Source organism: Caretta caretta, chromosome 8 (assembly GCF_965140235.1).
Source record: "Caretta caretta isolate rCarCar2 chromosome 8, rCarCar1.hap1, whole genome shotgun sequence".
Classification (NCBI taxonomy): domain Eukaryota; kingdom Metazoa; phylum Chordata; order Testudines; family Cheloniidae; genus Caretta; species Caretta caretta.
Window position 1 is genome coordinate 9,640,029 of NC_134213.1, and position 14,863 is coordinate 9,654,891.

A 14,863-nucleotide genomic window follows, 5' to 3' on the forward strand; every position below is an offset into this window, starting at 1 on the left:
TTTCTATAGTTCCCAATGTCATCTATAGGCTTTTGACAACATTACTCACTGTTGTTTATCCTTGTTCTTTTCTAGTATGATTTTTTTTTCTCTTTAGTTTATGTGTTCTGTTAGGGTAAAGTAATTTAAGTTTCCATGTTTTGAGTTTTAGTGCTATGACAAGCGTAGGCTTGACAGCTTTCATGGCAGCAGCCCTACTGGTTTATAGTGGGATACAGCATGGGGCAGGGTTTTAGGTCAAGTTTCCCAGCATTGTTTTGCCCCTGTGTATCAATGCTGAAAGGTGAGACGGTAGTTCAGTTTCCATGCCTATTTAGCAGATACCCTCACTAAAACGTTGAACATGAATTGGTTATATGGATAGCTGGTTCATAGAAACTGCACACCAACTCATTTCATATAGTACGCCAGTATCCCTGAGATGATAACTTTTGGCTACTAACAATCTGGGTCAGATCTGAATGGATGTCTTAAAGATTAGGCACCCATATACCATTCGTTTGAACAGCAGTCCCATAGTAATAATGAGAAACTGAGGTGGACAGCAGTAGATTTAAATTTTATTTTTACGATGATTGCTATTTTGTCTCAATGTGTTTAGCTAATTTCTCACTTCACCAGATTAGCTAATGGTGAATCACATTATTTGGGAAGACTTGCGATATACCTTGTGGATTCTTATTTTATTTATATTTTTGCAAAAGAAGATTCCATAACACAGCATTTAAGTCACAAGGGAAAGATTAATGGCTGTAGTTCTGTTCTCTAATACAGCTGTCCATCCCAGTTTCTCTTTGTTACTCTATCAGATTTGTAACTAATTTTTATTTCATCATGGACCAGATTTTGGAGGGATTCTATCTCACGTTATATAGTATATGGGCTATTTCCAGTTGTCATAGTTCCCATGCTTATATATGTTTGGGATTCTTGTATGTCTTGACCTTCCCTATTCCCCATATCTTGTGTAAACTTTTAAGGATCTGTTGTATTACAGGATATTTGGTACTTAGTTTATTTTTATATTAGTACACATGCATGAGAATTATATGTTTAAGATGAAAAAAGTGCATAATTTTGCCCTCTTTAAAAATTAAAAAAAAAACCCCAAGTGATTTCATGAAGCTCTTCAAAGTGTCTTTTTTGTTTCCTGGATGTAACTAAATACTTACGCCACTAGGAGAAACATTTAATTAGAAAGATTGATTTCCCCTTTTTCAGGTTGAAGGTTTTTAACAGCATTTTATCATGCTTTATTTACATTTTGAATGTCTAATAGACCCATATCTCTACTTAATTTCCAGGATTATAAATCCATTACAATTTAGGAAAGGAATGACTGAAATAAGCAGAGTTATTAGAAGATGTTAGTGGTTTTTGGTACATGGGTTTCTGTAGCATCCTCTATCTTGAACTGGTTCACTCTGCTCTGTAGGTTGTTGTTATATAACTGCAAGTTATGTTTACAAGGTGTGGCATATATACCCTTTAAGGCTCGTTCTGTGCAGGCCTAATGGTGGTTCCTCGAAGGCAAGTGTCTTTACTAATTGAAGTGTGAATTTGACCCTGATGCCATAGGCCATGTGTCTCAGAAGTGTGTATCCATGGACTACATTCAGAGGACTTCACTTACAGATAAGTACTTTCTCACTTTAGGTCTTTGACTGTGTTGTTCAGAACTTAAATTTTAGACAGACTAACAGATTATTTTTAAAGGGCAAAACTGGTTGTGATTTTTGTGGGAAAGTTTTCTTCTTTGCATTGCTCTGTTTCCTAAACTTAGTCTAAAGTGAAGTTGACTGTTATATGTTAAAAGAAAGTATTACCACTTTATTCAGCTTTGTTTTACTGCACTGATGAGATTAATTGTTCTTCTGTAGCCGGTTGCACAGGGGTTCAGATAATACAGGTTTACCACTCCCTTACCCATGTTCATTTTCCCCAAATGGAAGAATCCTACAGAATTACCAAATGGCACCACTGCACTTATGCTTTTACACAATAGTGCTTTCTGCTTTACTTTTTGATGATTCAAACCAACATGTTTCCATCATTTTTATTTTATTTTTTTTGGTCTTGCTGACCGAGTGTCCATTCATTAACTTTCAGACAACTCCTCGATTTCCCTACCCAGAATAGAAAAGGTATAGTGGGTTTCTGTCAGAGAAGAAAGAGTACCCTGTTTTGGTCCAAGTTGTGACCAATTCTGCTGCTGCTCCTCCTATGACTTTTCCTATCTGTAAAAGGAGTTTCCCTGACTAATCATTCAGCAATATGGAACGCTGTAGGGTTTTATATCTTGATGCTGATAATTAGTTGTTAGACTTCATAGTGATTTTAAAAATATTATAGTCTCTTGCTTTTAATTGAACTTGTCCACAAGTGTTTTAATATTTAAGGAAGAATACATCTGAAGAAAGAGTAGGAGCTAGCCTGCAGAGGGGAGTGCAACTGGGTGTGTGTTCTGGGGGAAATACCTTGGAAGGTGGTGATTGGACTTGCTAGGTAGAATAACTAAGCAGCAGAGGGGAACCCATTGGTCCAGATTATCAAATGCTTTGTTGCAGAAAGCCAGTTTACAGTAAAAAAGTGTCACCTGACAGCATCACATAAATGTAGACTAGTATGTTTCAGTGGTCTGGTGGCACCACGGTATGAAGAGGAACTCTGCAGGAATATGTGAAAGTTCTTGCTGAGAGAGGCTGATATAGTAAGGAGAGAGGACAACTACAGAGACTGAATTGAGAGAGAGGGGAAACCATAGAGAAATGTTATATTAGTTATAAGGATGGTAGATGTAAAAGTGCCTCCGACAGGGTCAAGACTCACCACTGCTGGTGCCTCCCGCTGGTTGCTCCGGGAATTAGCTCTGTCCAGTCATGGAGCACTCTCTGGGCGTGGTGTCTTGCCCCTCGTCTGCTCTGCTGCCTTGGGACCCGTGTTGCTCCCCACTCGGCGGCATCCTCTTCAGGACACTGCCTTCCCACAGTGCCCACTACTCCAGACTCACCCCCTTCCGGGGCTGGGTTAACTGCAGTCTTTGGGACTTGCACCTGCCTCAGTGGCCAACCACAACCCAAAGTCTAGCCCCTTAGCTCAGGGGCAAGTTGTAGTCCGTATTGGCCACAGTCCACTGTGGCCAGGTGTAGTATAAGGGAGGAAGGGGGGGACCCAGGACGCCCTAGAGGCAGCCTCTTTCTGCCCTCCTTCATTCCCCTCTTGTCCGCCTTTCTTCCCTGGGCCGCTTCCCCTTCGGCCCCATGCACCTTCTTGGCCCTTTGTAGCAGGGGCCACAGCCTGGCAGGTTGCGGGGCTTGAGCTCTCTCCTGCTCCCCCAATGCTGCCCAACACTGCTCTGTCCAAGGTGCTGGCGCCTTACCTCAAGAGCTGGCAACCTCAGGAGCCCATCCTTCTCCCTCTCTAGTCAGAGAGAGACTGCCTTCTTATCTGCTAGGCAGCCTTTATATAGAGCCTCGCCCGGCCCTGATTGGCTGCCTCTTCCTTCCCCTGATTGGCCCTCCACAGGCCTTTATTGATTGGCTGTCTGTCTGTGCAGCCTCAAAAGGGCTGGAACAACCACCCCACCACAGTGACCCCACCCCATTCTTCACCCCAATTTGCGTGATGGATTTTTTTTTCCTCTTGTATTTGGAGGAGCATGGAGTCGGAAGTCCTGGTGCAGCAAATGAAATTCAAATCTTGGGGTGTCAGGTTGTAGATTGGTATATATGTTTGAATTTCAGAGGTGAAATGGCTTAGTTTTAGTCAAAATTTAAGATACATAGTAATATCAAATGTGAAAAATATCTGAACTATATTAATTTAGATTAAAATCCTTTTATTACATTTTACAGATTATAATAACGAAGATGAATTTGGAAGAAAGTTGAGGTTCCTCTTGCAGCAGCTTCCGCCTGTTAATTACAGTTTGTTAAAGTTTCTGTGTAGATTTTTAGCCAATGTAGCATCGCATCATGAAGAAATTTGGTCTGCGAGTTCTTTGGCTGCAGTCTTTGGTCCAGATGTTTTCCAGTAAGTTAATTCTACAAATTCATTCCATCCTTTATGTGACTCTGCATAATTGCTGTATTATTCTAGTTGTATCATTATTCGTAAGAATATTGTCTTATATAGTGTATTTATACAAATATTAAAAATAGTATAAAACATATAGGGAGGGAAGTTGTTTAAATTAACTTTGATTGCATAATAGTTCCTCTGTATCAGGAAAGTGCCATTCTTTACTGTATAAAGATCGATTTTTAATTATGTTAGTTACATAAGCTTGTTTTAATCAACCTTCAAGTGTAAACTATCCAAAACAAAACCGTAATGCCCCTTCTTACAATGCATCCCTTGCAGGCAGAGCTCTTATGGAACATCATTGAAGTTGGGACTTAAATTGTAATTCTGTGTGTTCAGAATATGAAACAAGACTCAGTGTAAAGAATAAAGAATGGCTGTCTAGTCGATCATAAAAGCCATTCACAGGAAATTTTTGAGAATTAGGTGGATTTAGTCTTTAAACTAAGATAGTTTGGAATCTTTATTAGCATTTACACAGATGTGGAGGATCTGAAAGAGCAAGAAATAGTTAGCAGAATAATGGCGGGACTTCTGGAGAACTACTATGAATTCTTTGAAAATGAAGAGGAAGATTTTTCATCTACTAATGATTTAAGTTCAATAACTGAGCAGGTGAGTATATTTAAGTGGAAGTATTCTGTCACTTTAAACTTCTGTTACAGCAGATTATTTTTCTCAAGATGTGTTGGAATAAAACTAACTTTTAATGTACTGTTGATTATAGTTTTTTAGAGTGAATACTGTTAAAACTTGATCTCAGTTCTTTATTTTTTAGTTAAGGTAGCTGTGTTTGTGAAATGATCCGTTTCACAGTTTGTATTTATAGGAGACGGGTACACCATAGAATTAGAACTAAAATAATACCTTACCCTTACAAAGAGGTGGGTCGTGTCATGTTGAATGAAAAATATAAAGCATAACTAGCTGTGGAGCAATAATGCGAAAGAGCTGGAGAGCTAATTAGCAAATGGGTTCAGAACCACAAAGTTAGTGGTTATGCTGATAAGTGTGTGGCCTCAGTGGAACTCAGATCTGGGTTCTGTTCCTGGCTCTGCCACTGGCAAATGATTTCCCTTCTTTGTGTCTCAGTTTCCCTCTCTATAAAATGGGGATAATGATACCTCCCTTGTAAAGTGCTTTGAGATTGAAGGATGAAAAGTGCTGTGTAAGAGTGAGGTGGTGGCGTTATTTTTTTTTTTTTTGCCCAAACTTGTAGGGCCTTATGCTCTGCTTGATGGCACTACTCTGTTTTGGATGTGACATAAGTTTTGAATTTTGTATCTGATCAATTCCAAAATCTCAGGGAATGTTATAGTCATCATTGGGCAGAACCCTATTGATTTTGGAGAACATTGGAAAAATGAAAGAGGGAAATGTGGGATGTATGGAGTCCCTGCTATCTGGTTAGCAGAGCTACCAGTTTCAGCCACGTTTGGCACCTTAGAGACTAACCAATTTATTTGAGCATGAGCTTTCGTGAGCTACAGCTCACTTCATCGGATGCATGCCGTGGAAACTGCAGCAGACTTTATTTATACACAGAGAATATGAAAAAATACCTCCTCCCACCCCACTGTCCTGCTGGTAATAGCTTATCTAAAGTGATCATCAGGTGGGCCATTTCCAGCACAGATCCAGGTTTTCTCACCCTCCACCCCCCCACACAAATTCACTCTCCTGCTGGTGATAGCCCATCCAAAGTGACAACTCTTTACACAATGTGCATGATAATAAAGTTGGGCCATTTCCTGCACAAATCCAGGTTCTCTCACCCCCTCACCCCTGCTGCAGTTTCCACAGCATGCATCCGATGAAGTGAGCTGTAGCTCACGAAAGCTCATGCTCAAATAAATTGGTTAGTCTCTAAGGTGCCACAAGTACTCCTTTTCTTTTTGTGAATACAGACTAACACAGCTGCTACTCTGAAATCAGCCACGTTTGTAATTCTTGATCGTGGGCAGCTATTAACATATTTCAACATAACATCTTAACTTCCTCATCTTAACTCTGCCATCCTCCCAATACAGTTGACATCTTGAAAGAGAGAGAAGTCCGAAGAATAAGAGGAGCATAAGGGTGCACGCAGAGCCCCTAGCAAGGGGATTGAGAATGGGAGACCTTGGTAATTGGGGGAGGGAAGGGAGGAACACAGAGCCTCTGGAATAGTAGGTGGAAGACCATGGAGGACGCTGGTATAGGATGGAAGGGAGAAGTGGAGAACGGAGGGTAGGGGGAAAAGGAGGTTGTGCAGAGACACTGGCTTGAGGGTGGGAGTGCAGTGATTCCCTGAAACGGAGAGGTATGGGAGCTTGGGGTGTGTGGGCGGTGCGGGGGAGATGGAGGGAATACATGAACTTGTCCTGCAGAAGCAACAACTTGTGCAATTTCTCCTCCACCTCCACAGTTCACATTTAAATTGTTTTTGTGCAGTTTGAATTAACATATTCCCACAGCTATTAGTCTAGGCTGTCAGTCAGACTCAGGAAGATATCCCTGCACTTTGTCTATACTTTGTTCACAGTTGGACTGTCTTTGAAAACTGAGGGCTAAAACTTTAATTTTAAAGAAAAAAAATTTAAAGTCCATTACAAAATTTTTCAGCTCTTGTTGGATTCTGAAGGTAATGCTCTAGAATTGAAAAATACGCCAGGCACTGATCAAGATTTTAACACAATCTAAACCTATTTATTACTGTGGTGGTTCTTGGGGTACCCAGGACTGCAAGTCACTTGTTAACACTCTGCCTCCAGTGTGAGGGAGTGTGGCTTGTGTTTAACTGGTTGTCAGCTTCCTGCTTCCACCCAGCTAATCAGCCACCCAAGCACTCTTCTCTGGGCTATGCCAGCCCTTACTTTGCCTTGCAGGTTAAGAGTAGATGTACTCCACTACCCCAAATTCCTTTGAAGCATTCCTTCTTTAGTGTACAACCCCTTCAGAATTGAAGAGTCACAGAAATACAGGTCTGCTGTCCCCAGAGGAACAGGATACACACTAGCTTATATGATTCAACTCAGGATCAGCATCTTGCTTAATATCACAGCTCTTAGATAATCTGGTCTTCAGTATAAATATAAGTTTACTTTCAAATATTCAAGTGATAGTGAGTAAGAATATTGGAAACAAATGTTTACATATAAAACAATCATAACACACTTTGTAGAGACTAACCTTAACTAATAGGTTAACGTCCCCTGTCTAAAGAAGTTTTTCATCCCCAAAGTCCTCTGCAGCATTTCAACCAAGGTTGGTGAAGATCCTGTGTTCATGAATGAAAATTCACTGCCTGTTTACTTCCTAGATGCAGGATAAAGGGGTGTGTTCTATGTCTTCTGCTTATACTCCCCAAAGTTCATTGTCTGTACTCCAGAGGCAGGATAGCCACTTGTGGCTTAATTTTCCTCTGTGCTGCTTCCCTGTTGACTTTGTATGTAATGAGTTACTCCTTAGGGCATTCTGCGCCAAAAAATAAAAATACGGTGCACAGGTACGCCCGGTGTGGGCACAGGTACACCTCCGTGCCAGGTACACCCCGTGTGGGCAAGCACGCTCAGCAAGGCAGGATCCAAGTGTGGAGGGGTTTAGTGTGTGGGGGAATCCAGGTGTGGGTTGAGAGGGTTCTGAGCAGGCGGCTCAGGTGGGGATCCAGGTGCAGAGGGGAGTGGATACACAGGGACTTGTTGAGGGGGGTTCTGGGTGTAACGGTAATGGGACTCTGCAGGGGGGTCCAGGTAAAGGTGGTTGGGGCTCAGCGGGGTGGGGGTGGGGCGGATGGATAGAAATTGGTAGGGGGGTCTGGGTGTGGGGGGTCCAGATGCTGGGGACTGGGGCTTGGTGGGGTGGAGGTCTGTGTGCAGGTGTCTCATCGGGGTGGTTCAGGTTCAGCGGAAGTGGGGTTCAGCGGGAGGGTCTGGATATGAGGGGGTCTGGATGCATGGGGATTAGGCAGGTGGGGGAGCCACTCCCTTACAGGGATCCTTCCCCCTGCCACTGAGGAGCAATGAGTTCAGAAAGTGGCAGGGGGAGAGTTTGCAGAGCTTCCTGCAGCTTGGGGTGAAATCTGGGGGTGGGTCTGACCCGGCCCTGGATGCAGTGCAGGGGAAGAGGAAGTCCCGTCCTGCCCAGCCCAGCTGGGACTAGCAGCTGAGCCTGGTGCAGGGTAGGAGCCACCAGCTGGGTCTTCTCCAGTCCTGCCCCCTGCCCCATAGTTATTTACCTCTCTGGGCACCGGAAACATAATGCTGGGGAGGGTCGCCTGACCACTCTTGTAGCTTCCCTTTGCTTACGCATCAGAAAGTCATTTTTCTGTGGGGAAACCAAGAAATGCAGGGGACATAAATTCATGCGCAGTGGTGTAGAATTTCTCCCAGGTGTAATGGATATCCATTGTGTTGGCTTTCAATGCTTAATTAACATTTCGACAGAGACTCAGGTGAATAAATATCTCGTCTGACAAAAAATCTATGTTTTCCACCTGTGCTGTGATTCACAATCTAAAAACATATTTTCAGTGTATATATACAGAATTCCTTATATAGTATCTGTATATACATTTCACAATGATATGGATGACCAATGTGACCGTCACCTTTCATTTAAGGCCTCACATGACATTGGTGAATTAGAGTGTACATACAAGAATTGGGACATTCCTGTAATTCCCTTGCCAGTTGGCATTAAGGGGTTCTTGAGTCATTAGTACTGTATATCTTTTGATATTAGAACATCTGCATTTAAATACATATTTGACTTTGTGGTTTCGCTTTACTACATGGACTAAACTTTCAAAACTCTGCACCCAAAAAAGGGAAATGCACAGACAATTGGTACTCATGTAACTTGGCATATAGGTCTCTTACAAAATTAGGTGCACCACTACCCATGCATAAATCTTTGAATCCTTCAGCAGATCTGGAGAAAAGAGTGGGGTGGGCAGAGATCCAGCTACACACTTGGACTTCTCTTTGAGAACACATAAGGGCAAATACAAAAATATGTGCTCATTTTTAGGTTGATTTCACTGTATTTAATTTAGGATTTAGAAGGCCGCCCACCTTGTTACATTAGGAAAAGTGTTTTAGCGGGTCCTGGAAAAAGATGAGCAGATTTAGGCGAATTGGGGAGGGAGTGAACCCCTTAATTAGCCTTGAGGTTGTGAGACAACATAGCTTTATTTTGTACCAACAAATTCCATATAATTTGTAACTTTAAATACTTATTGGAATTAAATGTAGGGAGAGAGACTACAGGAAAAAGAGACTTGAAAATAGATGAAGAGTCAGCGAGACACAGACACAAGACAGTTACAGATGACAGGAACTATGTTGTTTTGCTAGGAGAGATTGTGGCAATAAAGAGAAGGCTGGTGGGAAAAGAGACTAAATCCTCGATGTAGCTTAGAGATGATATAAGGAGAGCAATTTTAAAGCATATTCTGAAATGAATGTGGAGGCTAAAACACTTGTTTAGCAGTGAGGATGATGCAGCCTTGATATGTAGGAGAAGGCAGCATTTTACACATTAGAATTTGGCTAGCTGAAACGGATGGCCACTGAAAAGAGAATTTAATAAGGGTATAAGATACGTTGGCTTGGATTTTTGAAGAGGTGGAGTGGTGATAGGCAACTCTCTGTAGATCTAGATGGAGGAGGAGAATTCAGTGTCGGGAATGCCTGGGGAATACCAAACTTAGGCGTAGTGGAGGCAGTTAGAATCGGTCAAGATGAAAGACTGAGTCATAAATTTACCTAATCAAGAAGATGACGTGTAAAGTTATTAAAGGTGTCAGATATACAGACCAATATAATGCAAAAATTATAATTAAAGTTTGAGTTATCTATAAAATGGAGTGTTGGGGGGAAGTATCTAGAAGGGAAACAGTGCTGAAAATTGACCCTTACAGGACAGTATGGAGTATTTGTATCTAAACTGAAGCAAAACTTTTTTTTAATTTTACCCATCACTAATTTACTAGTCTGCTTACATCCTCCCTCCCCCCCGAAGTAGCAAAATTCTTAGCTTTTTAGTTTAGAATCTTTCCTAAGAACTCCTGGAGGCATTCCAGCAAGAAGCAAATCTTACTATTTTTCTTTTATATAGAACCGAAAGCATACTACCATAATGTATCAATGATGCTCTTGAGAGAAGAAATCCTGTATAGTTTTTCTAACAACATGTTAAATGGTAACATTTGTGTACTGCTCAGTGAACTTTCTGTTAGTCCTAGAAGCTACTGGCTGCATACACGCAACATTGTGATCACCAGCCAATCAGGAAAAGGTTTCTTGCAAATAGAAAACATCATTGCGTCTAGGTGTGGTGTTATGCAAATGAAAAAGGATTTTTAGTCAAATTCCAATGATAATGTCACTTGGCTCCAAGTTCCAGCAAGCAACATACTTGCATATTTGCCCAGTCTGTTGGGCAACTTATTGAACAAATGCAGATCCACTTGAGCTGCAGTCCCAAATATTCCTATGTATTTGATCCATTCATTTTACCTATTGTGTAAAAGAAAAACTGGCTGTCATTGTTGTGGACACACTCACATTTTGCCGCTGATTTGATAAGTTCTGTTAATGTACAGAAGATTGGGATGGTAAAAAAAAAATTATAGTCAGTATAGTCCCATACAAAATTTTATAACCTCATAACTACTCTCCTCCTTACTTTCCACAAAGTAGCTGTTCAAAATGAACTTAGAAATTTGATTGATATTTGTTTCTTAATGAAACATCTTTATTTATCATATGTATATGTGGATATTGAAAAAAATCTGTTTTTGAGAGAGTCATGAAAATTTTTTTGGGGTAGAGAGACAAGATATTATGAACTTAGGAAATGGAAAATTAATGCATACTAATAAATATTGGCATTAATTTGTGATTTGATTGGGCAAATGTTTTGTTCAACTAACTGAAAATCTAACCATGCATATTCAATTCAAAAGAAGTAACTGTGTCTTTGGATAAGGGTTGACAGCTGTTTTTTAAATATGAAATTGCTGTATCAGTCAAGTGGGAAAAAAACAAATTCTTTAAGAGCAAGGTTTACATATGCAAGTATTAGAAAATCCAATATGTTAAGATGTTCCAGTCTTTAAAATACAGCAAGTTGCACCTGCTGAATATTTATATTCACACTTAATTGCCAGATTTTAATATGCTCATCGTATGCACCTGGAAAGAAAAAGAAATTGTTAGGGTTCCTTGATATCCTGCTAAATCACAAAACAGACTATATGCCTTTATACTGTTGCACTTGAAATTGGTATTACAAACGGTGTTCGCTATTTTGAAATCCTTAGATTGAAGGTGCTATAGAAGTCCAAGCATTTCTGGGATTTTCAGGTTCTTTTCAGACATCTAATGAATAAATCTTGAAAAACCCTGTGAAGTAGGTAAGCATTTTCCCATCCCCATTTTCGAGGATGGGAAACTTGGACGCAGTGTCACATCACATTGGTGGCAGATAAGGGAATAGAGACCAGATCTCCTGACTCCTCATCCTTTGATTTACTGCTTTACAGTGCTTCCTTTCAATTTATATTCTAATGAAATTTTTAGTGGCTTATTTAGCAGTGGAGACTGTTCTGCATTTGTCCTTTTGAAGGCGTGGTTTGGGCTGCTTCCTTTCTAGTTTGTGTTTTGTAACTTTTTAAAAATTTGAAAAGATGTTTTTCTCTTAAACTGTTTTATATCCCATAATACCACATATTTCCAGCTCTGTAAAATTAATATTTGATTTTTAAAAATTATCGAAACCCTATTGATCTTTCTGTAGATAAATGATCTCTTGGAGGAGGAGGAAGAGGATATAAAGCTTGAGCAAACTGAAGAACTTCCAGAAGATAGCACAGAGAAACCTGAGGAAAAGCCAGATATGGTACATGATATGACAGAGAGCATCTTGGATTCCAGCAGTGTTACAGCATCAACGAGGTAGACATATGTTTCCCACCCCATCATCTAAGATTAACATTTTTATGATGACTGTTTTAATAGTTATATTTGGTGAAGTTTTTTCTTGTTGAAATTTCAGGAATTTGGTATTCTTTACACTTCATTTTGTTTGCAGTATTTATGAAGATTCTTGAGATTCTACCAATTGAGATTCTTGAAATTCTACCAATTTCTAGCGATGGTAGTGGTAAAACCTGGGCGGAATGAGAACTCTTCCTACATTTTCTACAGTAATGATTTTATGGAACTAAAGTTAAGCTAAATTCCATAAATCTGGGGGAAAATGGAGGGAAATTGTAAACTAGTTTTTTGAGAGTGAATGTTTATTTGAAATGGTTTGTAAATTAAAAATCTGAAGATTGATAGCTTCAAATTAATTCTGCCCTGTTTTTTCTTGTTTATTTACAAAGTCTGTATACAAGTACGTGTTTGTATCTGTTAAATTATTTGAAAACCAAAGCTGACTGCCTAGTGTGTAAGAAATGCCACATTAATTTTTTTGTCCATATGATTGTGGGGAGAAGGGATCCGATAAGGAAAATTATTTCCAGGGGTTTGTTATATATAGCTAAAGTGTTTCACAGGTATTTGCAAGTGGCTCATCCCCCTCTTGTGCTGGTCTACGCAGAAGATAACAAACTACTGTTGCTATCAGTTCCAATAGTTCAAGTAGCAAAGGGCTGTGTGGTGGATCTAAAGGTTTTAACCCTGCTGGTGAACCTTGTCAGTGTCAATATGATGCTACATGATGGAATTAGGTTTTGTTTTTTCAGTTTGCTTTTTAAAAACCTAGGAAATTGCCCACGAATTGTTAAAAGAATGTTAAGGTTGCAAAATCAAGCACTCAAATGCTAGGAAGAGTCAGAATTGAGGTTGCCTTGTATGTCTACACTATACAGATATCAGGAGGTAGCCATGTTAGTCTGTATCCACAAAAACAACAAGGAGTCCGGTGGCACTTTAAAGACTAACAGATTTATTTAAGCATAAGCTTTCATGGGTAAAAACCCACAGATTTTGGATACCCAATCTGAGATACCTAGGACTGGATTTTTTCAGAATACTTAGCAGCATGTAGCACTTTGTGTTCAAATCATAGCTCCCATTGACTTTACTTGCAGCTATGAATGCTTAGCACTTCTTGAAATTGGACCCCTGGTCTGAGTTTGGACACCCAGAATATGAGCAACACGCAGTTGGTGACCACCTTTGGAAAATTTGGTTTAAGTGATTTTCCTCACATAGGAACTGTGTGGCAGAGAGAGAATCTCATTCTCCAGGGCAGCATTCAACTGCCTTACCATGAAACTATTCTTTCTCTTCCTGCAGTTCCCTGCTTCATTCACTACATACCTTCCAACTTCAACAACAGAGCCATATTGTTGGTAGGATCCTCCTTTATTACACATCACCTATTCCTCCTGAGAAAAAGTCCCTCCTGCACACTGAATGAGGTGGGAGTCCTGTCAAAAAAATAGTATATTATCATGTAATTAAAGACTGTGCCATAATGCATACGATCAAGGGTTCCAAACTAAGGCAAACCAAACTAAGGCAACCTTAATTCTGGCTTTTCTAAACTTGAGTGCTTGACTTTGCAACCTTAACAATCTCTTTTAATGTAGGTTTTTTGTGTGTAATTAAAATACATTCTTATGCCAAGATGGTATGTTATGAATGCATATACTGCATGATATGTAGTGTTATATTATGGTTCCATATTTTTAGTATATGTACAAAAAGAAAATTGAGTAGTGTTTGTTGAAGGGGAACTCCTTTGAACTTCTATATACTCATTTTATTATTAGGAGAGAAAGAGGTGGTGGTCTTAATAGTTAAAGTGTGGGGTTGTGTTAATGGACCTGGGCTCTGTCCATTATAGAAAATTGCTGTATCTCCTTTGGGCAAGTCACTTAATCGATAGCACAGTTTGCTCAAGTGTAAAAGGGGAAAACACCCTCGTGAAGTAGGGAAATATGTTAAGGCTTTATTCATTAGTATTTGTACAGCACTTAAAGTTTCTCTAAAAAATGCATGTTAACATTGCAAAAAATAATAGGTACTTAGCCCCTGTTACAGACTTCAGAGGTGGATGCTGCTCCCACCTCTAGGAGTTACATGTGTAATGATTGCCAACAATTACAGGTCTATTTTGTAAAATTCAAATTAATTTTTTTTAAGTCTACCTTTAAAAAAATTATTGCTGGAAGGAAAAAAGAAAATCACCCTTCTATCGGAAAACTTACTTACAGTTGTCACAGGTAATGTCTAGGATTTTTCTGTGCTTTTTCAGTTTTACTTTATGCATTTGATAGCACTGTGTGTGTAGTTGGCTTTACAACTTCCTCTGTATGCTCAGTTTTCCATTGGGGTATTTCACATGGTAGCAGGGGAGAGAAGAGCATGCTGAAAAAGGAAAAACCAAAAGAACAGTGAAGGGGGGGGATTTAGGTACAGGGTTCGTGCCAAAAACTGACCTTTTAACTGACCTTTTGAAATTGGCAAGGCTTCAGGTTGATGTGTCACTTTAACTACATTGACATACTTGCTGTAGTAATTCATAGAAAGAATGCTTGTGCTAAAATCAGTGGTTTTAATAAAGATGGTAAAACAGCCAAATTAAAAAGAAACTCATTTGTGTTGTTTTGTAATTTAAATGACATTTGTTGTGCTGTTAATATTTCTTATCCATCACATTGTAGTAGCTTAACTTGCTTAAAAAAAAAAAAAACCCAAGCACCTCTACCCCCAAAAATCCCAAAACCATTGACTAGACAGGTACTGTAAGCAACTTTTAATTTCTTCAAAAATATCCTTTG

The 14,863-nt window shown here is 39.7% G+C and overlaps 1 protein-coding gene across 2 annotated transcripts in view; it reads left to right on the forward strand.

The window, feature by feature from the left end:
* The window catches only part of FAM13B (family with sequence similarity 13 member B), a 60,735-nt gene that overhangs the window by 1,734 nt on the left and 44,138 nt on the right, over window positions 1-14,863 (forward strand). For both annotated transcript variants that reach the window (XM_048860131.2, XM_048860133.2), the window contains exons 3-5: window positions 3,855-4,032; window positions 4,554-4,698; window positions 11,866-12,023. In XM_048860131.2, coding sequence (XP_048716088.1) covers window positions 3,855-4,032; window positions 4,554-4,698; window positions 11,866-12,023 — 481 coding nt within the window. The remainder of the gene's footprint in view (window positions 1-3,854; window positions 4,033-4,553; window positions 4,699-11,865; window positions 12,024-14,863) is intronic.